Raw genomic sequence first — 26891 nt, 5'->3', positions numbered from 1 at the left:
TAAAGCAGCTTATTTTAAATAAATTCTACTAGCAGATTTATATGTAATATGCTTCAGTAGAAAAAATAGCATAGGAAATAGGAATTTAAAAACAGTCGCAAGCCATCAGGACAAAGCCAGTCATAGTTTCTAGCATTTTGTTTTTCACAGTGGTCCACCAAATATCCATGGGCTGCTTTCAAAAAAAGTGAAGACATAATCATTTCTCTTAATTCCATTGCAGCTCATAGTTGGCTGCACGCTGTTACCTCAATTCAGAGGTAACATTGAGACCACAAGAGACCAGCCCTTGATAGACCTGTCTGTCCTCCATCAATGTACACAACCATTTTTAAAGAAAAACTCAGCAGGATAGCAGTTATTATCACATCTTGTAGTAAGTACCGTAATTCCACAGCTAATTATGCACTGCATAAGGAAATGCTTTTATCTCACCTGATTTAAGACTCATTCAATCTACTTTATTGAATGGCTCTTGGTCCTAGAATTAGAGAAAGAAAGAACCAACCAATGGATCAAGATTCGGTTGATCCAAAAAACCCCAAGCCCTATTTTTAAAGAAAAAAAATGCTAGGAGGAAATTTTTAAAAATAAATGCAATGATAATCTATTTCAATAAAAGATTAAAAGCAACCAATGTTCCCCAAAGGTAAAATAACCTTTAAATAACAAAAATCTAAAAAGTTACACTAATAGGCAGGTATTAGTAAAATTCAAGATCATGTCCTCAAAAATATTGACAGATGCCATGCAACATTTTGCAATATTGTATGGAGCACAATTTTCTTTCTTCTTTCTCATAATAGGAAGTTAGTATAAAATTAAATAGACCAACCTGGGACATGGAATAATAAAGGAAAAATTAGGTTTCTTCAGCTATCATTATAAAAGGAAGAATGGAATAATATATGAAGGGCGGATTCAATTGCAATAAAGCTACAGGGGCAGGTTTAGCAGGCTATAGGGACTTTATTAACCCCATGTATAGGATAGAATGTCAAATCTGGCCTCAGAGAATAATCTTTGTTGGAAGTAAGTGACATAACCCAACTAACCAGTTGCCATATAGGGCTTCCTCTTTAATCTCTAGTGTGCTTTAAGATCAAACTGCCTTACTTAAAAGCCTTTCTCTTATGATTTTATTGGCCTAGATATATTCTAAAAATTGCAGAACATCTAAAGGAAGGCACATAATGAGACTTATATAAACATTTCTTGAAAATGCTGAATGAAAACTGAAATTGGTCCAACAGGATACAGTAAAAGGAAGTAGCCCTATGGGGGAATAATGGCATTTTAACTAGTAATTAAATATTAACAATCATGCTCTTCAAAGAACCAATTTTTAATGTCAGGGCTGATACATATTTAGGTGCTTGAAATGCTGCTGTTATAAATTTAATTTGTCCTGTTTGTCTATGACTTATAACTTACAACCTCTCTGAGAAACTATAAAGAAACTGAACTAAAAAGTCTAGTAACAAATAGTTGTAGAGCTGAAAAATGTATTTTTCATGCCTTTTAAATGGAAGGGTTTTAGAAACAATGAAAGAGCTTTTTAAATATCTGGACCTGGGATTAGCAACCTTCTTCTGCATAGGAACCAGAGACTACACTACTACAATTTTGTCCCCTGCCTCACAACATAAACTAGCATTGGGCAGGGATTTGTTTTTCCACCTCCACGAAGACAGCTGGTAAAGCCATCATATAATGGCTGCCCAAGGAAGCATCACTCATAATGGTTTAATGAATAGTTGTTCTCTCTTCTTGCAAGTTAGATGTATTTGGGGGATTGTGGGCTTGATGACTTCAGCTATTTAAAACTCATTTGCTCATTCTCCCTTCCTCATTCATTCTTGCAATGTCTGTTTTAGGTGCCAAGCATAAATCTTTCTAATTTTACTCAGTGAACTAATTGGTTGATACTTAGCAGAATCACACGTCCCTGCTTTTAAAAAATGGAGGAAAGTTTATAGCCAACCCAACGTCAAGGTCTCACCAGCTAACATTAATTTCAGCATTTCAGATTATTACTGTCACACATCTTTCCTGGTTTCAGGTTACCTACCTGGCCGGACAACCATAAATTCTTCCATCTGGGGCTCCTAAAGATATCCAAAATGAACTTCCCATGTCACTATATGAATCTGATTTATTAGGAGAAAAAACAAACAGTGATATGATATGCCAAAATAAAGAGCTGGGTTTTTTTCAGTGCTGAAGACAGAAATTGCTACGGCTTCATAGAGGCCTATTTTAAGTCTTCAGAATAAATATTTACTCCCTTCCCCCACCCCAAGTAACCTGAAAGTAGAGATTTGTAATGTCTTTGTATCTCAGATTAGTAACTTAATGTCATAATGGGCAAACCATTCTCTAGATCAGTGATGGCTAACTTTTTTGGTACCGAGTGCTGGAAGAGCACATGAAAGCATGCACATATGCCCACCCAGGGGTGGGCAGCAGGCAGGATGGGGTGGAATGCAGTTCCACCGGCGGAAATGAAGATTTGTGCGCAGCTCCAGCAGATCGGTGGCTGTCACTTCCTGGATTACTGGTCTCGGCTCGGCTCTCCTTTTTCTTCCCTGCTGCTGCTGCAGCTGTGTCTGCTCTCCTTGCTTTTTTCCTCTTTCCTCCTTCCTGGCCTCAGACGAGCTTCTCTCTCTCCTGCCCAGCTCCCATCCAGCCTCACGCAGCCACCTCCCACCTGAGGTGCAAGCAGAAGGCGTGGGTGGAAGCGGCGCTGGCAGCATTTATGCTTCCGGCAGCAGCCGTTCGCCTAGCTACCCAGCTTGAGGTGTGGGGGTAACCCGGGAAGGAGAGCATGGGAAACGTGAAGCAAATTGTCACCCCATCTAGCGACACTGATAAGGTTGTAAGTCGAGGACTTAACAATTCATTTGAACGATGATGATCACTCAAGCCACTCACACCTGATCACATGGCTGGCAAGCCATTCCTACCCAGTCACATGACCATTAAGCCACACCCACAAAATAAATGACACCCACAGTATGACAGTAAAAATTTTGGCTGCCCATTACTAAACCCACCCATGCAATGTGCGACCCCCCCATGTGTGCCCATATGCATGTGTGTGCCCCCTCACGCATCGCCACACATTTCTCAGAGAGGAGCAGCATACAAATAATAATAATAATAATAATAATTATTATTATTATTATTATTACACCTGTGCATGTGCAATCAAGCCCCTGTATGCACCACACACATGCACACATGATCCCACCATGCGCCCCACCCTCTGCATCTGCATGCACCCCTCCCCTGCCCATATACAGCAGAAACCTCAAAAGCAGCTGGCTTGACAGGACCCAGGAGAAGAGCCTTCTCTGTGGCGGCCCCGGCCCTCTGGAACCAACTCCCCGCAGAGATTAGAATTGCCCCCACCCTCCTTGCCTTTCGTAAGCTTCTTAAAACCCACCTCTGCCGCCAGGCATGGGGGAACTGAGATACTCTTTCCCCTAGGCCAGTGATGGCGAACCTATAACACGCGTGTCAGCACTGACACGCGTAGCCATTTTCAGTGACACGCGGCTGGACAAATGGGGAGCTTTAGGGCAGCGGTCCCCAAACTATGGCCCGCTGAGGCCATTTACCTGGCCCCCGGCAACGTACGAGATTTTACCATAAGCTCCCGAATCTCCCCTCCACTCTGCTGCTGAGCGTCTGGCGGCGGCAAGGAAGAAAGCCAGGGGGCGGGGAGGAAAGCACCCTATGGCAGAGCAGCAGCAGTTCCTCTCCCTGAAGGCGAGAAATAAATTGGCCAATTGCAGGGCCGCTTTCCTCCCCACCCCCTGGCTTTCCTCCTCCTCCAGACGCTCAGCTGTACACCATCTTGGTCCCTCCAGTGCTGCTTTTTTGCTTTTTCGCCGCCCCACGGGAAGCCTGGAAGCCCTGCAAGAGCGGCTGGAGGGGGCCGTAAGCAAGCCATCAGGACCCCCGCGCACTAACTTGTTGACGGCCATGCCGTCCTGGATCGTGGGGAGGGGAGCTCTTCTCCCGCCAAGCGACGGCGAGGCCCTCCCAATGCATGCCCACCCAGGCCCCGCACTTGGAGCCGTGGCGACGGGCCTAGCCTCAGCTTACTTGGCCCCGGCGCGGCTGAAGCGTGGGGCAGAGTAGGCGGCGGCTGCTTCAGGCCCGCCCCCGAGCTGAGCTTCCTTTGGCTTCCTTCAAGGCAAAGCTGCAAAGCTCACCTGCTGTCTTGAAGGAAGCCAAAGGAAACTCAGCTCAATGAGGATCGGCTGTTGGTCTCTTCAAGCTGCTGCCGCCGCCCACTGCGGAGATCCCTTCGCCCGAACAGAGGTGGCGGCAGGTTCAAGGGACCAACAGACGGTCCTTTTCGGGGCTGCGTTGTTGCAGCGTCTGAGGCCGCCGCCGCCTCTGCTTCCAGGTGAAGGGATCTCCGCAGTGGGCGACAGCGGCTTGAAGAGACCAACAGCCGATCCTCATTGAGCTGAGCTTCCTTTGGCTTCCTTCGAGGAAGCAGGTGAGCTTTGCAGCTTTGCCTCGAAGGAAGCCAAAGGAAGCTCAGCTTGGGGGCGTGCCTGAAGCAGCCGCCACCTACTCCGCCCCGCGCTTCGGCTGCACTGGGCAGCTCTAGCGGGTGCGGGGCAGCAGGGCAAGCCACGAAGGTGGCGCAGCCAAACGTGGGTCGAGCGGGAGGGCACTGAGTAGTAGCCGTGGGGCGGCAGTGGGGTGGTTGGCTGCAAGGTACCGGCGGCGGCTGTATGTGTTGCAGGACGCCATACATTGCTGCACTGGGCATGGGGCTGGCACCTCCGTCCCAGCCCAGCCAGCGGGCCAGTGCCAGCAATGTACTGCGACCCAACGTCGGTGCCACCGTCTTGGAGCTCCTGCTTGCAGCCGATTGCCCTGCGGCGTATTGCAGGGCAGAAAAAAAAAGAAGAGAGGAAGGAAGAGAGAGAGAGAAAGCAAGAGAGAGGGAGAGAAAACAGAAGTGAGGGGGAGGGAATGTGAGAGAGAAAAATGAGAAAATGATGGAGGGAAAGAACGAGGGAGAGGGAAACCAAACAAATGAGAAAGAAGGAAAAAAAGGGAGAGGGAAGAGAGAAGTGGAAAGGAGGGAAGGGGGGATGGAGGGAAAGAGGAGAAGAAAGAAGGAGGGAGGGAGGGAAGGGAGAGAAAAGTGAACAAGAGGGAGAGAGAAAGGGAGGAAGAGAGGAAGGAAGGAAGAGATACATATAAAGGGAGAGAGGGAGAGGGAGAGGGAGGGGAAGAGGGGAAAGAAGGAAAAGAGAGAATGAGAAAAAAGTGGAAGGAAGAGAGAAGGAAAGAAAGGAAGAGAGAGAGAGAGAGTGAGCAAGAAAGAAAGAATGAGAGATGAGAGAGGAAGGAAGAGAGTGAGAGAGTGAGAGTGTTTTTTTCTCAAGGTGATACACCACCCGAGTTATGCTCGGTTTTTTGGCGAATTTTGACACATCAAGCTCAAAAGGTTGCCCATCACTGCCCTAGGCCTTTACAATTTTATGCATGGTATGTCTGTATGTATGTTTGGTTTTATAATAAGAGTTTTTAATTGTTTTAATATTGGATTATTATATGCTGTTTTTATTATTGTTGTTAGCCGCCCCGAGTCTGCGGAGAGGGGCGGCATACAAATCCAATAAATAAATAAATAAGTGCACGTGCATGCACAGTATAGCTGAGCTGAAGTGCAGCTCGCGTGCATGCATGAGATAAAGGAGTGTTAATGCATATGCTTTGAGAATGCCTGGTAGTGCAGAATTTTTGGCAAAAAGTGCAAGAGGATATTAATAGGATGTTAAATATACAATGGATAATTACTAAGGAAATGGCAGTATAAGTTAAAAGCAATGCGATGGGAGAATTTAGAGAAATAAAACAAGCAGCGATAGAAAGCGCTCAGGTGGTAATAGTCTTGGGTTGGAAGGATACGATAAAATGGACAATGCAAAATTGGTACCGGTACATGGTGGACCATATTCAATTTGAGATTATGGATAAAAGGATGAATTCGGTTAATGAAACTGACTTGCAATAAAGGATGGGACGATGGGACAAGGTAAGACTATATATGGCGAGTAGAGTCCGAGACCAAGCTACAAGGAATAAGTTGGAACCACTCTATAATATGTAAACAGATAATTTGCTCTTGAGTTAAAATGGTATACAGTATACAAGAAACACCCCCGATTTGGTGGTGGGGTGTGAATGCTTGTCTGGTGGTGGGTACTACTCACAGAGCAGCTGTTTTATGTTGTGTGTGTGTTCATATTCTAAAAAATCAATAAAAATAATTTTTTTTTAAAAAAAAAGATAGGACTCTGCATGCCACCTGTGGTATGTATGTCATAGACTTGCCATCACTGCTCTAGATTTTATTGCTGACCTCACATAACAAATCATTCCTCAAGGCTTTGAATATTTTAACATTCATGAATCTAGGCATGTCTCATTTTTTTTACTGAATTTGCATAATTGTCCACAATCTCAGGTTTTGAAAGGAAAACCTTTCTAGTTTTCATTCTACTTAATAGATATAATTCTTGCCTCATCCTCTTCCAGTGGGACTATCTACCTGCAGATCACACTGAGTTTTATGTTCTTTTTGAACTGTGTACCTTGTTCCAGAGGGCTTTTACAATACAGAAGCAAGCCCTTTATTTTCATCCCTTTCCAGGATATATAAGAGAGGGACAAATTATGTTTCCTTCTGCATAGCTTTTATTTTAGTTTTCTTGCTGGAAATTAAGATTTGTTTAAAAAGCTAATCAAATTAAATATCAAAATAAAATACAAGCTATACCAATCTTCTCTGAGTACACTGAGATTATAATTCTGAGAATTCCCAATGTAGCCTTTTGTCCAGTACTACTAGAGATCGGGAAAAAAATTGGATTATATATTTAGGTACTCTAGTTTAATCCAGAATAAGTTATTTCTTACTTTTCATATTGGTGCTGATTGGATAAGAGCAATTTATTTACAGTAGATGAGGGCTGTCCAGAAAAAAATGATTTGGAGTATGTAGAGGCACCCATGTTGTATCATCAGTATCTCCTTAAAAAGTGGCTTTTTCCTATGCTTTGATTTAAGGAGATACAAAGAAAACATGCATGCCCAGGTCTGCTTCAAATCACCTCTTCCTTTCCAAATCTAGATTGCTGCTCAGCTGTACTTTACCTAATTGAAGGTCTTTTCCCAGTTTATAGCCTTTTTTAGAACAATTTTATTTATATATAAAAAAGGAGAAAGACTCTTCCACCTGTAATATATAATTATACGAAGGCCTCTCTAATTAAAAAGCAGATGACATGTTGCTACTGGATACAGCAAGGCTTCAGTCCAAAACTGCAGTATATATATTTCTATTGGCTTTAATGGATCCGATATTTTAGGACATGTTCAAGGAATATACACATTTGTCTCTGCCACTGACAAATGGAGATGCCATGTGAAGCAAAGGACAATAGGCAAGGGACAATAATTCTTTATTGTCTATCAGACAAAGGACAATCATTCATTATAAATTGATTGATTGAGTTCACAAACACATATAAGCATAAAACTGTTACATAGATTTTTAAAAATCTGTGAAGTTTTGTGCCTATATGTGTTCGTGAACTCAATTTAATTTAATCCTGAAATCCTAAAAACCATATTTGGCTTTTTCCATCTTGTATCCTTAACATTTTGTATCCTCGGAGTACTTCTTAGTACTCTGCTCAGCTGAACTTTACCTAATTGAAGGTAAAGGTATGGAGGAAAAATCCACCACCTTCTGCTCATAAGGTTCACTGTCAGTTCATGGGATCTTAAATATTTCATCTCTTCCTGAAAGTATCACTTGCAATATATATTTTGCACAGAAAAAAGGCATTTTGTAGAGAATGATAAAAAGGCTTGGAGTGATTGCTTCAAGCTTTTATTTGAACAGAGAAAAATACTTGTTTCTAGTCCTCTCCTTTCCTAAAGATTCATCCCAGACACAATTTGGACTATTGGGAAAGTTGAGGAGAATGGAGTGCATTATTTGATTTGGGTTTAAGTCACTTAACCTACAAAATTACTATAAAGAACACAATTTTTAGAATTATATATTAACTCTGAATAAACCTGATTCAATTCAGCTAATACAATGCATTGATAAATATACCTAGTTCTCAATATAAAATGAACAATATTATTAAAGTTATCAATTAACTGTCATGACATTTTTATCTTTTGATAAAGATTTATTATTGCTTTTAAACTGACTTGAAGACTTCTGAATAGTGCACAGATAATTATTGTCAAAACTCTCAGTTGACTTTTTATGATTCTTACTGTATTCTGCAAAAATTTACTCAATACTGAAAATCCCTCAGAGAAAGTTTTGTGTGAATTTAACTTTAGTATCTAATATTAGAATGTTAAAGTTTTTGCCAAGAGGAGTCTGTAATTATTAGACTAGTTTGAATGTTGTAATCATGGCTTATCAAATATCAGTCCCAGTATATTTGGAAGGCAACAGTTTAGAAAATCTTGACATTCCATTGCCGTTTATACTATGATCATTACACTGGGATTAATATATATTTTGACTTTTATTCAATCTGACATCCATAATTAACTACTAGGCTATATCTATGTATTTTATTTTATGCATTGAAGCTGTAGGTATCATCTCAAAAAGCATTTAAATACATAAAATACAATACATAGATATAGCTTATATTTCAGAGGACGCCAATTATGTTCAAATACAAGTATTAAAATATAAAAATGTGAAATATGGAAAAATGAGTTTCTTTGGTAATCCATCAAATCAACAACAAACAAGGCAACACCCCTTTTAAGGATACAATAAATACAGATAGTGATATTTATTGAAGTGAAACATTTTTTGGAGTCTAGAGGCCATAAATTATTTTGTGGCTTCTATTACTCAATGAAAAAAACCTACCTAAATTTGAGTTAGATATTAGTGGAAATAAAATTGTAATTATTTCTCCTAACCATATTCACAAACCACCTGAAATCTATTCACACATCCCCAAGGTTTATGGGCCTCCAATTAACTCCTTGATCAACATTATCCCTGCTTTATAGCAATATACTGTAGATGAACCTGCAATGAAATGTAAATTTCAGCCTACAAGAAGAAAACTTCATTGATAAAATCCACGAGAAAAGAATAAATGTTACTTCTACCTCTTTGCTCCCTAGTCTGTACATCTTCTAGCAGTACCAGGCCTTCATATTTTATCACTACAAGTGGGAGAAAGATGAAAGAGAATGAAAGAAAATGTAGAATAGCATACTAAGGTTTAATATTCCAGGCAGCCAGTAAACCACATCCTTTTCTGTTCCCTTGACCCCAATCTTTCCATTTATTTTCTTCCTTTCTTCTCAGTTATAGGGCATGTTGTTCAGTAAAAACTTGTGTGGCTGAAGTATTTTTAGAGAAGCAAGGCTTCCAAGTTGTTTCTATATTCCTGTAACCTTTCATTAAAGGATACCCTTGTGAGCGTACATAATGATAGCACCACATGTGATGATGATGAAAGGTCACTTAAGTACATTCACTTAAAAAACATTGGCTGGGTTTTGTTTTTCATTTTTGCATTCTACGAAGAGACTGACTATTGTATGCCAAGTTCCTTGGCTCTGTATGCATTTTGAAAATTTACCAAAGGGGGCAAAAATGAGTTTGATAAGAAATTATACCAGTCTTTTTGAAGCTGAAAAGCGATAAAGATCAGAAAAATTCTGGACATATCTACTGAATGGAAAACATGGACTCCTGGATTAGCACATGGGAGATTGTTTTCTGCTCTATTTTAATCGCATGCAGCGCGATTGGAAATCCATTGCTGATTTACTTCACAAAGAGATGCATCCATGATAAATCACGAATCCCATTGATACTTATAGTCAACCTTGTAATTGTCCATCTTCTATATAACCTGGTGGTGAATGTTTTGAAGATTGTTTATGCATCTGGCGTCACGTTGGATTCAAATAGGTGCAAAGTTCTTGTTTTCTTCACGAACTTTACTGCTACTCTTGCCATATGGTTCACATTATACATTGTTTTGTTCTACAGTTTGAAATTGTGTCGTCTGGTGCATCCTCCAGCTGAAGCTACAACTACAGAGTGTTGCAAGTGTCACTTGTTTGTAGTTGGTATACTTTGGATTTCTGCTTTTGCATTTTATTGCCCATTTCCACTTCACACAGGAAAAAAGGATGAAGGGTATATGAAAAATGAATCAACGGGCAGTTTCATCTATACCAAATGTAAGACTGAGTATAAAAATTACTCGGTGAAGTTTTTCTATGGAAGATTATTTCTCGTGGCTATTGATCTTCTTCCACTTATAGCGATGCTTCTTGTTGGATTCCGAATAATACAACTCCTTTGCGAATATAAGAAAGCAGCATGTGGATGCATATGGGTTGGGCATGATGCTAGTGAAACTGAGATTCTCAGAGCATGTAAATTTCTTCTGTTATTAATACCAGTTATTATTTCACTTTGGACTTCTAATTTTATCCTAATTAGGTGCCTGAAGAATTTTAAATTTAAATACTTTGCACCACCTGTCCTGACAATTGTATCTTCAGGATATTCAGCTGTCAGCCCTTATTTCCTCATGCTGATTAACTACAAATTAATAATAAAAGTGAAGTGTTTCTGTTATAAGGTTGAGTCGAAAACAGTTTCTTTATCAACTGTATCTTCTGTAGATGTTTCTCCATATGCCTAGCAACCACAATTTGGTGGTGGTTTTTTTTTTTAAAGAGTATCTTTAAGTGGATAGGAAAGATTATGTAAGAAGGGGAACAAGGATTTGTTTGTATCTACTGATGTATTTACTGATGTAGATTACAGGGAAGATATATCTAGCATCTTTGTTCTCCCATGGCTTCTTGAAACTACAGTGATAGAATCTTTATATGGGCAAATTATTGGCTCTACCAGCAATATTTATTTTATGTATTTAAAAATATTGGTTTTTTCTCTTTTAAAAAACACAAAACAGCTTATAATATTTGTTACAAGCAGTAATTATATTTTTTTAAAAACAACGGAGAAGAGCAAAAGGCAAAACACACATAATCTTACTGCTCTAAAAACATTCAAGAATATGGATATTTTAACATGTCAAAAAGTTGGAAGTCTGGGAAGATACCACAGATTTCCAGAATCTGAGCTCTGGTTGTTTTTTTTTTAAACTGTTGAACTTAATACCAGCACTTTGCATTGAACCCAGAAACAGACTGGGAGATGAAACTGATTTGTGTCATTTGGATGGCATCTTCAATTAACCAAAGACTATACTTTGTGTAAGCGTAAGAATAATTTTCTTGCAATCCCTCAAAACATTGAATTACAGTAGTGTTAAGTTACCAGGAGGAAATGACTAGATGTAGGTGCAGACTCAGTTGTAAAACTGTCAGTATGTCAGAAACAATTCATATGTACAATCACAACTGCATAGTTGCCGCATAGTAGAAAGAAACAGTTGGCCAAATAATACCTATATTCCTGAATAATTATGACTTTACAGGGGGGTTCTTTCATGAAGAAGCTATGCATAGACCTCTGCAAATGGTTAATAATTACCATAGCTCAATAGTATCACGTTGGGGATGTGCTAATTGATAGAGGTTGCAAATACCATTGTGTAACATTTTTGCAACTAAATTATCACATAGTATCTGGCATTTAATTCAGACTTACAGATGCACTTTCTTGCTTTCCGTGGTATTTATATTTGTCAGATAGGTTGTTGCTACTGGGTAATCTACATATTGTGATTGTTCCAAAAATGAGCAGAATCATGTTATATTTTTGTATCTGAAACAAGACACACCTCTTGCATAAAATCATGACTTCTGGCTAAAGTATTTGGTTTCATTTATCCTTAAAAACTAATATGACCTTTTCTGAAATCCTAAATGAATTCCCATCGTCTGCCTGCCCACCTATTTACTTACATACCTACTAACCATTAGACAACACCTTTATTAGAACCTAACAAAAAGTCACAAGAAATAAGTATGTTTTCTGTTATCAAAAAATTATTAAGTGTTATAGTATTTTGATCAATTCTCATAACTTACATAAGATTATTTATTTGTTATGACCTGGTACTAATCTCTTCTAAGCTTCTAGGGTAGAAGAGAATCTACTATCTTAGCAATTTTTATGCTATAAAGTACATTAGAATCGATCAAAAAGCTGCAAAAATGTTGGCAGAGGTAAATATTATAGTGTTGTTTGTATAAAACAAGTAAATATTAAATATTAATTTTTTAAAATTTTCAAATTCAAAGTATATTTTTAAATCACAAATGTTGATTAAAAATAAAAAAAATCATAATGGACTGCAGTTTGCTTGTCAAATAAGTTTTCACTAATTCATACATTATAGAAGAATCTTTTAATTTTGGTGGCACTTCATCATATATATCTGAGGCTAACATTAGGTATTCAATAAATCTTTATAATGGAATAACCATTCTGTTTACCATAAGGACAGTGATGGTCTCCTACGGAAATAGTCAGGACCACAGTTCCGGTAGCAAAATTTGGAGCTCCACCCCAGAGCACCCAATTTGAATTGAAAGATGGAAACAAAATGCATAAGCCACGCTCATGGTGTGGTAGTAAAAATTTTGGTAGCCCATCACTGCATAAGGAACACAGGTTTTCTCAAAAAAAATGCAACTAGTTCAGAGATTTCTGAAAGAATGGATGTACTGTGTTCAGAATGTATATGAGTACATATTCTGGATGTCTATATGTTTATGATACTCCAAGAGAAATCACCACATTGATGAATTATGCATTACTTTGTAAATGAATTGTGAAATTAGCAACCCCGAGTCTGTGGAGAGGGGCGGCATACAAATCTAATAAATAATAATAATGTATTTTTAAAAATCACAGAGGTTCAAAGTCTCTCTGCCACATCTTCTGTAATATCGACTTTCATCTAATCTCTGCAGCACAGAGATTATCCGAAAAGTTGCCTGTCCCCTGGGAATATGACCAGTTAAAACTATATTAATCAGTCTTACATGTTGCTGGTTTTAATATTTGTTTTGCTTTGGCTGTTTTTAGTCCATTTTACATTTGATACGGTTGGTTTTGGATTGTTACTTTCATCATGCTTTGCATTTGCATCCACACTAAATAAAGTTTTGCTTATTGTCATTTTTCAAAATTTCAATATTGCACTATTTTGGTCGGTTATAAAATACGGTGAAAAGTTGGTTTTATTTATGTCCTATAAATAAACAAATGCATAGATAAGAAATAAACATTTTTATTAAAAGAAAAATCTCTTGCTTAACTATATGAGAATGGTGGCAGAGAGCTTCTGAGTACTTTTGATATTTTCTGAAAAAGTGTCCTGATATTGGGATTAGACTTCTTAACCCAAAACATGTGCTGTTATTAGTGAAATGAAGTTTTGTTTATTCAATTGATTCTTCTTCCACATCTTTTACCTGATATGATTCATGATACCAATGCTATTAGATTAAAATTACCTACATCTTTTATTTTTCTTGCATTATAATTGAGTAAAAATAAATGGAAATTAAAAACATGATTGAGATTTACATTGGTTCTTCTCTATATGTACCAATGAATGCTTAACCCTTGAATATACTGCCTGTTGCCTAACAGCTGGTTCATGGTGTCTAAACCAAACCCAGCATTAACTTGTGAGTGTCCCCAAAACACTTTCTATATTACAGTAATTTAAAATTAATAGTATAATGTATAACTGATTCCTATCATCTCTGGATGGAAACCTTGTACATATAGACATACAACAGAAATGCTGTAACATATGATGTGAAGAGAATGCCTATTTGACTAATCCCTGCAACTGTTTTTCCTTTTGAAAAAAGGGTCAAAATTGCAGGGATTATACATACATTCTTTATCTTGATTCAGTTCATCTACAATGCTAAACTATGGTTTAGTGTCAAATATACCACCCTCACCCTTCTCTTTCCAATAAGCCCACAAGGAAAAGATTAGAAACTTAATGATGCTTTAGTGTTATGTCTGAATTCAGTCATCTGGGTTGCATTCATATGTCTATATCAGACTTTTTTTTGTCAATTTATTTCTGCCTTTACAGGCTCAGAAAAGTTGGTTTTATAGCTAGCTTAACTGATCCAATTAAATCTTAATTGTTCAGCCTGAAACAAAGGGCTTGCCAGCAAATTGAGTTCAAGCCTATAGAGCCTAAGCAGACTTGCCAATTCTGAAAAGCTGCAAATGCTGAAATTCCATTTTCATTCACTTGATTTAAAACCAGAGGAATACAGCAGCATCTGGGAAGGCTGTATAATAAACATGGTTTCTGCTCCTTCCCTTTCCAGAGTGGAAAGGAGCTTAGATCAAAATGTGCTAACAAGATGCATATTAGGAGAAAAATGTCTTTTTCTAAGGTTGGTAAGAGCAAAAAAAAAAAATCCATCATGCTGACACAATAGGGATTTTAAGATAAAATAGAACAATTAGATAAAGTTTTCTAAAGAAGATTGTTCTGTATCTTTTTTTAAAGAAGACTCTTCAAACTAATAAAGGAGCATGTTTGTAGTTCAGAGTTGAAATAAGGAGTTATTGGTGCTCTTTCGGCTTGGGTTTTTTTCTTGCAGATGTTTTATACTAAACTAAATAACATCATCAGTGAGAGTTCATTCTTCGAGCTTGTGGGTTGGTTTCTGAATATTTCATTACCAGGCTAGGTAACACCGTTAACAGAATTTAGGGGTTGTCAGTGTTTTTCTGTATATAAGGGCTTCAGGTGTGGGTGTGCCAAGTGAGGATCTTGTGATGGTTCAGGTGTCACAAGATCTTCTGCTGACATACCCACACCTGAAGCATTTATAAACAGAAGAACACTGATACTGACATCCCCTAAACTCTGCTAAAATGTTACCTAACTAATAAAAAAATGTTTGGAAACTAACCCACAAGCTCGGAGAACTAATCTTCACCCTTATCCTGAACCCAAGCTATAGATATTTGCCACTACAGTGATACCTCGTCATACGAACTTAATTGGTTCCGGGACAAGGTTTCTAAGGTGAAAATTCCATAGGAATCAAAGGAAAAGTGATTAATGCATGCAAGCCCAAAACTCACCCCTTTTGCCAGCCGAAGCGCCCGTTTTTGCACTGCTGGGATTCCCGTGCAAAAACGGGTGCTTCGCTGGCAACGGAAGTCCAGAGATGGGGTTTCCCAGCGCGGGGAGCCTCAGCGAAATTGCAGCATCACAAAAACACGGAAGTCCTCGAAACCCCACCTCTGGACTTCCATGTTTCTGTGATGCTGCAATTTCGCTGAGGCTCCCCTCGCTGGGAAACCCCACCTCCAGACTTCCATTGCCAGCAAAGCACTTGTTTTTGCACTGCTGGGATTCCCCTGCAGCATTGCAAAAACACGGAAGTCTGGAGGTGGTGTTTCCCATGGGGGAGAACCTCAGGGGAAACCCAGCAGAGCAAAAACAGGCACTTCGCTGGCAACAGAAATCCAGAGGTGGGGCATCCCAGTGGCAGCGGCTTGGGTTTGTAAGGTAAAAATAGTTTGGAAGAAGAGGCAAAAAAATCTTAAACCCTGGGTTTGTATCTCGAAAAGTTTGTATGATGAGAGGTTTGTAAGACGAGGTATCACTGTATTGCAAACATCATCATAATTATTATTTATTAAATTTATATGCTGCCTCTCTCCAAAGACTGACATCATCAGTGCAAGGTTATCCTAGTTTTGTTAATGAAATGTCTGCAATAAAACAACCGAAATCAGAGAGCACCAAGGACCCCTCATTGTTCAAACTAAATATTAACCGAGTCACATGTCAGGCTTTTCCATATATGAATCTTGTAGCTTATGGGATATTCTTTAAAATAAAGTCTTACACTATGTAGGTAGTACATGTACTGTTGGATGAGAATGCATCAGTCAGAATTCTTTAACTTTCTCATTAATCCTGTGGCTTCACTTTAATCCTTTTTATTTGAACAGTATAAAAGAGAAGTGACAAATCTTATCTTAGAACATAGCAAAGGTTGTGCTGCATCCGGTCAAAGGCTCTTCCAATCCAGCCTTCTTTGTCAGGTGGAAACCATATAGAAGCATTCAGGAAGTTCACAAACAATGCCTGCTCCATTATTTCTCCCTAAGTAGTGGCATTCAAAATTAGCAAACAGCCACTTGCAACTGGTAGCCCAGTCTTCCCTGAATTTAGCCACTTCTAAATTCTAAAGTGGGAGTCATTGTCATAATTATATAATGTAAAAAGTTTGTTCATAAGCCAATATTTCTTTGTACTAGTCTTAGAATTTTCCCACGCCTAATTGAATAGATGGACTCAAGTTCTCACAGGTGAAACACAGATAAAAACACATACCTGTCCACACTTTCTACATCTTACATGATTTTACTCTTGATGAAAAGTCTATCTATCTACCTTTATTCCAAGATAAGTCCCAATTGCTCAGTATTTTATTTTTTACTGAGGAATAGCTTTAGCCTCTGAATAATTTTCCTTGCCCTTGTCCTGCACAGTACACAATCTAACTTTAGGAGATTGTTATTTGGCACAGTTCGCTTTTAAATATAGTTAATGTGTTTTTTTTAATTTCAGCTGTTTATATACTTTCCCCTAAAATATTTTGAATTAGTTTACAATTTGTTTTTTTTAATATAGCAATATTTTGCCAATATAAAACAAATAGAAATAAAATAAAATTATTAAACAGATTCTCAACCATTGACCCAGGAGCCACACTTTAATTGAATTAGCTACCATATTTCCATTTTTCCCGACCAGTTACTGCCATTTGAGATTCAATTACTAAATATGTAAAGTTTTGTTGTGCCCTTAGACTTTTTAACCAGGGAACTATTAAGGCAAAGTTTTCAAGGTGACAGAATTCTTTCTCTTAAACTTAAAGTGGACCTCTTGGTGTTGTACATGATAAGGTTTCCACTTCCTTCCCTAATAATGTTTTATGTCCTCATTAGCTACATAGTATTTCTTAGAAATCTTAATCTCAGAATTCTTTCCAACTAAGTAGCAACTATATAGAAGAACACATTTATTTATTTATTTATTTATTTATTTATTTACTTACTTACTTACTTACTTACTTACTTACTTACTTACTTACTTACTTACTTACTTACTTATTTTATTAGATTTGTATGCTGCCCCTCTCCAAAGACTCGTGGCGGCTAACAACAATATAAAAAGACAATGTAAACAAATCTAATATTAAAAGACAATCTAAAAAACCCCAATTTAAAGAACCACTCATACCTACAAGCATACCATGTATAAATTCTATAAGCCTAGGGGGAAGGGAAATTTCAATTCCCCCATGCCTGATGACAGAGGTGGGTTTTAAGGAGCTTGCAAAAGGCAAGGAGGGTGGGGGCAACTCTGATATCTGGGGGGAGCTGGTTCCAGAGAGTTGTGGCCGCCACAGAGAATTTATTCTATAGTCTTATTTTCTGAGCCAGTAGGAGTCTCAACAGAATAACAGAGTTGGAAGGGATCTTGAAGGTCTTCTAGTCCAACCCCTGCTCAGGCCATAGACCGCATGCCAATTTATTGTTTATTTATCAGAGTTGAAAGGGACCTTGCAGGTCATCAAGTCCAACCCCCTGCTCAGACAGGAAATCCTACAGTACCCCAGCCAAATGACAGTCCAATTTCCTCTTGAAAATGTCCAGAGTTGGGGAGCTCACAGCTTCTGCTGGCAGGCCATTCCACTGGTTGATCGCTCTGACCATCAGGAAGTTCTTCCTTGTTTCTAGGTTCAATCTGTCCTTGGTCAGCTTCCAACCGTTGTTCCTCATCTGGCCCACTGGTGCTCTGGAAAAGAGTGTGACCCCCCTCCTCTCTGTGGCAACCCGTCAAGTACCTGTATTACAGTGATGGCAAACATTTTTTTTCCTTGGGTGCCAAAAGGGCACACACATGTGCAATACTGCCCCACACCCATAATGCAATGCCCCCATGTACATGTGTGCACAACCCCTCACACTGCTCCCCTATGCATGCACACAGGGCTCAGTGAAGCCTCCAGAGCCTGTGGATGACAAAAAAATGGACCCAATGGCCCAAGTGTAAGTTCAGAAAATGAACTTTCAGTTGGACTGTTGGGCTGTTTTTCACCATCCCCAGGCTTCAAGAGGTTTTCCTGAAGCCAGGGAAAAGCGAAAATGACCTCCCCCTGCCCTCCAGAAGGCCAAAAATCAGCTGGCCAGCACTCTGGAGCTGACATAGGGCAACACATTAAGGGCCCTCAGATATGGCTTTGCCTGCCAACTGTGGCACACATGCCATAGGTTCGCCATTAAAGCCCTATACTATTCTGGACCAATGGCTGTCCAATCTCATTTCAAAAACCTCCAGTGATTGGGCACCCATTTGAAGGCAAGATGTTCCAACAGTTTATTGTTCCCATTGTCAAGAAACCTCTCCTTAATTCTAGGTTGCTTCTCTCCTTGATTAGTTTTCATCCATTGCTTCTTGTCATGCCTTCGGGTGCTTTGGAAAATGACTCCCTCTTATTTGTAGCTGTGTTAGTTTTGGGGGCATCAGCATAGTGCTTGCTGGCTGATATTTAAATTATTTATTTGTTTGTTTGTTTGTTTGTTTGTTTGTTTAATTGGGCTTATATGCCCACTAGGAGTCCAAAATATTTGTATTAGGACTCTTATATTTGTATTATGATCTTAAAAGAAAGAGATACATAAAGTTATAATCTTGCATTCTACATTTTAAATAGAACTATAGAGCTATTGAGATTAGGAAAAAAAATACCCAGGGCATGACCTATTCAGTCAAAATTAACTAATTTTTAAACCCCACTAACTTCATTGGAAAAGATATATGTGCTTAGTGGGAATTAAAATAAATGGGAATTAAAAGTGCTTAACTTTGCTGAATTGTGGCTGTTGTAATCAAGAAAAGCATGTTAGAATAGATTACAAGCTATTATTATTTAAGACTTTAATCTTGAAAAACATCATTATATTCTACTTGGTATGCAAATACTGATCCTTCAATATATTGTTAATGTATAAAAATGACATATAAGTTGCACCGGCTGCATTTCCCTTATGAAATTAATATTTATTTCCTCTCTGGGATCTGATTATGTTCTTTGTGTTACTTGGTTTATTTTAAGCTATACATTTGTTTGGTCTGTAAAGCTCTTTGGTATTTATAAATCAAATATCATTTTCCCCAGACATTTTTCTCTGGGTTGGAATATAAAATGATATTGTGTATTGTGAATAAGCAGATTAATTTGTTGTCACAGCGTATGAGTTACTTTAACATTAATTCTGTACAACTGATAATAAACAACATGGCTTGCAAAGACTACCAGCCTATTTTATCTATTCCTGAAATCTTGGGCAGAAATCAGAGTTGAGAAAAAAAAACATAAAAGCCATCAAGAATAATTCATGGCTTGCAAGCTAGTCAGCAAGAGGCAGTTCACATTTCTACTGGGATTTGAGAATAAAATTTCAGAACGCTTCCTTCATTTAACATAGAGCAACCTTCAGAAAGCACCATTTACTGAATGAAGGAATGAATACACTTAGGGCATTTTCTTGGTGATTATGTTTATAAAATCTTAGCACCCCCTGCAGCTAGTAAAAATCCTACTGTAGCCCCACCCAGTAGAGTGTTTCTGCCAGAAGTAAGGCATATAATATATATTGCCTTTCGTAAGCTTTTGAAAACCCACCTATGTCGCCAGGCATGGGGAAATTAATATACCCCTTAGCTATTATGATTTATGTATGGTTTGTTTGGGCTGTATGATTACTTTTTAAAGGGTTTTTTAAACTGTTTTTTTTAATCATTAGATTTGTATACTATGTATTGTTTTTGTTGTGAGCTGCTCCAAGTCCTTGGAGAGGGGTGGCATACAAATATTATTATTATTATTATTATTATTATTATTATTATTATTATTATTATTATTATTATTATTATTATTATTATTGCATAACCTTCTTAATCCTTAGCTGATTCATTACTCCGAGCTTTCCTTGAATGTTCAATAATCCTTTTTTTCAAAAGGCGAGTGGCTTGCTTGTTTCTTAAGGAAAAAAGAAAAAAACGTTTTGATTCTCATCCAAGAAGCTTCATCAGTTTTGAACTGATAAAGCTTCTTGGATGAACAATTGAAAAGAAACAGTTCACGAACTGATGAAGCTTCTTGGGCGAGAAGCAAAATGTTTTCTTCTTCCCCAAGGGGAAAAAACCAGTCCAGTTTTTGACTCTCCACAGACATTCACTCAATAATCCTGGTCCTAAAATTTAAAAGGATCTTCTTAAATCTACACTGAAATTCAGCTGTCTTAAATAATAAAACACTTTATTAATATTAAATAATAAAATTTAGAGATCTCACTAAAAACAGTTACAAAACTAAAGCCACTATTTCCACTTAGTTTTGAAATTGTTCCTTTTTAAATAATTAATAAATGTAATTAACCTCACATGTTCAATCTCTCATTTATCTGAGATGTGTTTTCTTTTTAAAAAGAGAGAAGGCTTAAACTCTAAGGAGCTCTTCTCCAGCTGGTGCTGATAACTATGTTCCCCAGGGATATTCATGCACATAGGCCATTTTCACGAGCCTAGGAGTGTTTTCAAAATATGGATAAACCTCTGCTGAAAACTTATTGAGAATATTTACCCAGTGTCATGATCAATGTAAAGTTTTTTGCAAACTGAATAGTTGTGACTTCAATTATCATGTCTGCTTTTAAATGCTTTCCTTTAGTTTTATCTTTATCTTTTTCTCTTTTGAAACAGAGCTTCGGTATTCAGCTAATCTAATGAAAATGTGCAGAGCAGAATAATGGAAGCTCCTGAGTACCTAGATTTGGATGAAATAGATTTTAGTGATGATATTTCTGTAAGTATGAGGTTTTTCTATTTATTTCTGTACAATTGTTGTTCCTTTAAATACAGGTCAGAATGATCCAGCTATTTCATCAAATAAATATAGTGTTGGAAAATGTTTGGTATCTTTAATAATTTAATCTTTTGGTTAAAAAACATAAGCTGTTATTCTGCCAAATGGTCACCTAGGCCAAGGGTCGGCAACTTTAAACACTCCAAGAACCAATTGGACACATTTCCCACAGAAAAGAAAACACCGGGAGCCACAAAATCCTTTTGACATCTAAAATGAAGATAACACTGCATATATCGTTTTTTATCTTTATGCTAGGGATAAAAAAACCTGTAGTGTGTTGCATTTATGAAATCAATGACCTGCTACAGAGAAAACACATTTTTATTTCTGCATGCAACAAAAACATTTTGAACTCTGAAAAAATAGATGCATCAAAAAGCTCAATAAATCACATGCCAGCAAGTGTCTCATATTTTGCGTGATACAGAGCCGCAGCAAAAGGGATGAAAGAGCCACATGCGGCTCCAGAGCTGTGGATGGCAGACCCCTGATCTAGGCCGTTATGTCTGTTGCATCTTTCAATGCAGGAATCCAAATTGAAGTATCAATCAGGTTGCTGTTTGAGCACTTAATCAAAGACAAGTCCACATCTCTTAAGGAAATATGGTGACGTGGATTTAAATTTATATTTCATGTTTTTTAATTAAACATTTTAAATCTTGCAGCCTGTTCCACATTTCCAGGAGATGAGACTTGCATCAAGCCAGCTGTCCATGTAATGAGTAATTTCCCTCATTGTTCCAATGTAAGAAGAGTAACCCACAACCCTCCCTATGTTAGTAGACAATAATTCTTATCAACCATGTCATGCTGATGAAATTGAGGTTGAGCAACTTCTATAAAGTCACAGGTTAATATCACTAACTTTGGATAGTTTCATATGTGCTATGATATTTATTCTTGAGCTTTTCAAAATCAGTCAGAACTTTGCTAGAACAGCTAATGTTACAACTAGCAAGAACTGTGCTGCAGTTCAGCAAGTATTACTCATGAACCAGAAAGAAACAATTTGAAATACAGTGATACCTCTACCTACAAACGCCTCTACTTATGAACTTTTCTAGATAAGAACCGAGTGTTCAAGATTTTTTTGCCTCTTCTCAAGAACCTCTTCACCACTTACTAACCTGAACCTCCGAAACTGTAACCGGAAAAGGCAGGGAGAAGCCTCCGTGGGGCCTCTTAGGAATCTCCTGGGAGGAAAGAGGGCCTCTACCCTCCCTGTGGTTTCCCCAATCACACGTATTATTTGCTTTTATATTGATTCCTATGGGGAAAATTGCTGCTTCTTACAAACTTTTCTACATAAGAACATGGTCATGGAATGAATTAAGTTCGTAAATAGAGGTACCACTGTACCTTCTTCTTCTTCTTCTTAAGTCTGTGGAGAGGGGTGGCATACAAATCCAATAAATAAATAAATAAATAAATAAATAAATAAATAAATAAATAAATAAATAAATAAATAAATAAATAAATAAATAAATAAATAAATAAATAAATAAATAAATAAATAAATAAATAAATAAATAAATAAATAAATAAATAAATAAATAAATAAATAAATAAATAAATAAATAAATAAATAAATAAATAAATAAAAAAATAAATAAATAAATAAATAAATAAATAAATAAATAAATAAATAAATAAATAAATAAATAAATAAATAAATAAATAAATAAATAAATAAATAAATAAATTGTTAATAATACATACATCAGATGGAGTTGTTATGTGCAGAAGGCCATTGAGCCTGATCAGCTCTTTGCTTCTCCTAATCCATCAGAGTTACTTTTCTTCAAGGATAGCCTGAAATTCTGTGCTGTGTTATGGTCTGCCAGTGGCCTATAAAGCTGGCAGCAGAGTCAAACAGTGAGGAGGCTGGGGAGGAAAATGAGTCAGTCCTGGAGTCTGGATAAGGCTCAGTGTCAGAAGCAGAGATTCAGCCTGGGCCATCTGGGAGGTTTCTGGTGGCTCCAGAGGCTGGCATGAGTAAGGCAGAGGAGCAGGGGGACCCTGTTCTCAAAGCATGCATGCACAGAGCTGCCAGAAGGCAAGAACAGTTATGAAGGAAAATGGGCTACTTGGGAGTAAGGCTTGGAGATGATTGGCCCTTCCCATAGGATATAAAAGTGGAGCAAATGGATGTGCTCATTGCAGGAAGCAACTTTGTTCAATTCGTGTCTCAGCAACTCCTTTCTGATTCCCTGTTCTGTTAGGCCTTGCAAAGTTCCTTGCCAATTAGGTCTTGAGCAGTGTGTCAAGAGAGATAAAGGATGGTGATATCAGGTTTTTTTCTGAAAGACTTTGGCAGACCTCTAATTAACATTGTTTGAGACTTAATACGGCTGGGAATGGACACAATTCACAACCGTTAAAATAAAAAGGGGGTTTTGGGACTCCGTTTGTGTTTTACGATTTATTGGGAAGCCTAGGCCAGAACATGCTGATTTGTTATATCAGAACAGAATATAAGTGATGATTCACAACTGAAGCCATGATCCATGACATGTCAAGATTCTGTAACTCTCTTAAGCTATGCTATAGTTAAGGCAAAAAGATTCAATTGTAGTATTGATGTGCTGAACCATATATGTTCCAAAACGCAATCCAATACTTAATTATCTATTTCAAATATGATTAAAACTTGCAGTGAGCCTAGACAGTGCTCTATTGATTCACTTGAGTAGAATTTAGAGTTATTACCTTAGTTTAGAGTACAGGCAAATTCTGAGAAGGCATCAGCCAATAAATAGATTAAAATATGAAGGAATCTAAGCACTCTTTAAAGTTCCAAGAATGCTTTTATTAACCATAATTATGGGGGGCATGTTATGTCCTAGTGGTGAAACTACCTAAGTTTAGTATTTCTGTCTGTTGGAAAAGAGAATAAACTGAATAGGGCAGTTACATGACTGTAATTACAAGATGTGGAAATATAGAGTTGTATTTTGAATGAACAACACATATATTCTGTGGTTTCATTTCCTTATTCCAACCCCTTCCAGGACCATCCAAAGTTTGTAATTCTGAGAGCTCAGTGTTTCACTTTAATAGGAATTAAGAATCCATTTAGCCTGTAGTACATTTAGCAAACCTAAATTCAGTAATCAATTCTGATTCCATTATTAAAATGCTATCATTCCTAGGCACACACTTTGCAAAATCTTACAGAACTAATGATGCATCTTATTTCATGTCCATAATGAGATTGTGACTACAGATTATTTTGTTATGAATACTAGTAACAATTTTAAATCAAATAAATGTTAAATGCTTAGTAAGTGAGGGTATTAGACATATTTATTCAGAATTTCTATTTTTAATCTGGCTTTTATGTGCCATTGTTCTCTTTTGTTTAATTTCCATTTGCTTGAATGTAGGACAAATTCTGAACAATTTTTCTTTCTTTGTGCCCGATGTTTAATTAAGGCAAGGACTACAAATTTATTAGATAGTGATCCGGTGCTCATACTATAATATATTCAGAATAATTGTCAATTTATCAGCGTAGGATAGAGGAACATATCCCAGAACCTATGGAAGCATAAAACAAAGCAACCTTTTCTTCCTATAGCATCTCACTAATGAATGTTACTGTCACTTCCAGAAACAGATGATACAAATTCTCCAGTCTCATAATGAGTGCTGTAAAATCCCATTGATGACATGCAATTAAATAAGGCAGTCTTGTGCCTTCCCAACAATGTCAGTGGGGGTGGGGGTTTGGTTTTCTTTTTGGTTGATTAGAGCATTTCAGGGTAATACTCTGATCAAGAAGCTACCAAGCAAAAAACCCCACCCCCACCAACATTGGCAGGGCAAACTACTATATTTAAACAGTACACAAACACCAAACTCACCAGAACTAATTACATAGCTATCTTAGTAATAGAGGTCCTAGGGCAAACGCCTCCTAACACATCACCTGAAATATGAGGGTGACATGAAGTAGAAGAATCATGCTGGCTAGGACATTGGACAGGTGGCAAGAAGGTGACAAGCAACAGGGAGAACAGAGAGCTATTTAACTTGGTTTTTGCATCTGGCTTTACACAAAGGGGGAAAAAACCCAATCCAACCTATCAAAAATACCACCACAAAAAACATATTAGGAACACAAGTTAAAATAGGGAAGAAAATGATAAGTGAATACCTGTCTATCCTAGACAAGTTTAAATCACCAGGACCAGATTAATTATATCTCAAGTTTCTGACGAGATCACAGAACCACTGAACTATATCTTTCAAAGATCTTGGAGCATCAAGGAACTATCAGGAATGTACATGCGTGCATGCAGGAGAACAGAAACTGCATGCACAGCGCACGGGTAGTGGCAATAATGGGAATCTGCCCCTGATCCAGATGTACAGTCAACTAGACATTGTGGTAGTAGATGAAGACCAGAAGACAGTGGTAGTGATAGTTATAGTAGTGCCAAGTAGCAGCAACATTAGGAAGAAAGAATATGAGAAGCTGGAGAAGTTCCAGGCTGAAGGAAGAACTTGAGAAGAGGTGGGTACTAAAGGCCAGAGTAATCCCAGTAGATGCTTTAGGACTGTGATTCCTAAACTGGAATAGTGGCTCCAACATATCTTGGGAACATCAGAGCTCTCTCCAGAAGAGTGTAATGCTAGAAACAGCTAAGATCCTTTTTATTATTTTATTTATTTATTTTGTCAAACAATTATAGATTGGTAAATTGTACAAATAAAACATTATATAAGTAATGATAAAAAGTAACAAAAGAAGACAATAGGACAGGGACAGTAGGACAGACTCCCATGCCTCTTTGATTGAAAGAGATACATACTGCCCATAAGGACTTTCAAAATATATTTGTTTGTTTGTTTCCTGGATCACACTGGTGCTGTTCTGATATTGTTTCTACTCAATTGAATTCTGTGTTGAGAAGAAACTGGATGTTAACGAAACAGTCTAGTCAAAGGTATGTTTATATCTCACACTACTTACCAGAGCTTACAAAACTTTTGCCAGACCCATCCTCGAATACAGCTCATCTGTTTGGAACCCATATCGCATCTCAGACATTAACACCCTTGAAAATGTCCAAAGATATTTCACCCGAAGAGCCCTTCACTCCTCCACTCGAAATAGAATATCCTATGAGACTAGACTTTCAATTCTGGGCCTAGAAAGTTTAGAAGTAAGACGCCTTAAACAAGATCTAGGTATTGCCCACAAGATCATATGCTGCAGCGTCCTGCCTGTCGGCGACTACTTCAGCTTCAACCACAACAACACAAGAGCACACAACAGATTTAAACTTAATATTAACTACTCCAAACTTGACTGTAAAAAATATGACTTCAGTAACCAAGTTGTCGAAGCGTGGAACTCATTACCGGACTCCATAGTGTCATCCCCAAACCCCCAACACTTTACCCTTAGATTATCTACGGTTGACCTATCCAGATTCCTAAGAGGTCAGTAAGGGGCGAGTACAAGTGCACTAGAGTGCCTTCCTCCCCTGTCCTATTGCTGTCCTATATCTCCTATACCTTTCTTCTATTCCTACATCTCTTCTTCTATTCTTTCGTTGATATGTTCTATTACTATATCTTCTTTTCTATTATTTCTTAGATATATTTTACTATGAGTATCTCCTCTATAACCTTCATCATGTATTTTACTATGTGTATATAGATATATACCCACTAAAACCCTCATTGTGTATTGGACAAAATAAATAAATAAATGTTCAGTAGAAGCAAAACATCCCTATTCTATAGAAAACAATGACCTATATATAATTTATTTTAAAATTGCTTCACAATAACATAGCTCCTTAAGTAAGTTAAAAAGAAAAATATAATAGCCATTT

The 26891-nt window shown here is 37.7% G+C and overlaps 2 protein-coding genes across 4 annotated transcripts in view; both read left to right on the top strand.

Annotated features, from left to right (window-relative positions):
* SNCAIP (synuclein alpha interacting protein) overlaps positions 1–26891 on the top strand; it is an 85638-nt gene that overhangs the window by 2739 nt on the left and 56008 nt on the right. For 2 of the 3 annotated variants that reach the window (XM_070736320.1, XM_070736318.1), the window contains exons 1-2: positions 20704–20774; positions 20845–20979. In XM_070736320.1, the coding sequence (XP_070592421.1) occupies positions 20923–20979 (57 nt within the window). In that variant the 5' untranslated portion in view covers positions 20704–20774; positions 20845–20922. Of the gene's footprint in view, positions 1–20703; positions 20775–20844; positions 20980–26891 lie in introns of those variants that run through there. The other variant, XM_070736319.1, reaches the window with a different exon arrangement.
* LOC139159590 (uncharacterized) lies at positions 9789–10763 on the top strand. The gene has a single exon (XM_070736894.1). It carries the CDS (start codon positions 9789–9791, stop codon positions 10761–10763), a length of 975 nt encoding a protein of 324 aa, XP_070592995.1.

This window comes from Erythrolamprus reginae, chromosome 2 (assembly GCF_031021105.1).
Source record: "Erythrolamprus reginae isolate rEryReg1 chromosome 2, rEryReg1.hap1, whole genome shotgun sequence".
Classification (NCBI taxonomy): Eukaryota; Metazoa; Chordata; class Lepidosauria; order Squamata; family Dipsadidae; genus Erythrolamprus; species Erythrolamprus reginae.
This window is presented reverse-complemented; position numbering and strand designations above follow the sequence as displayed.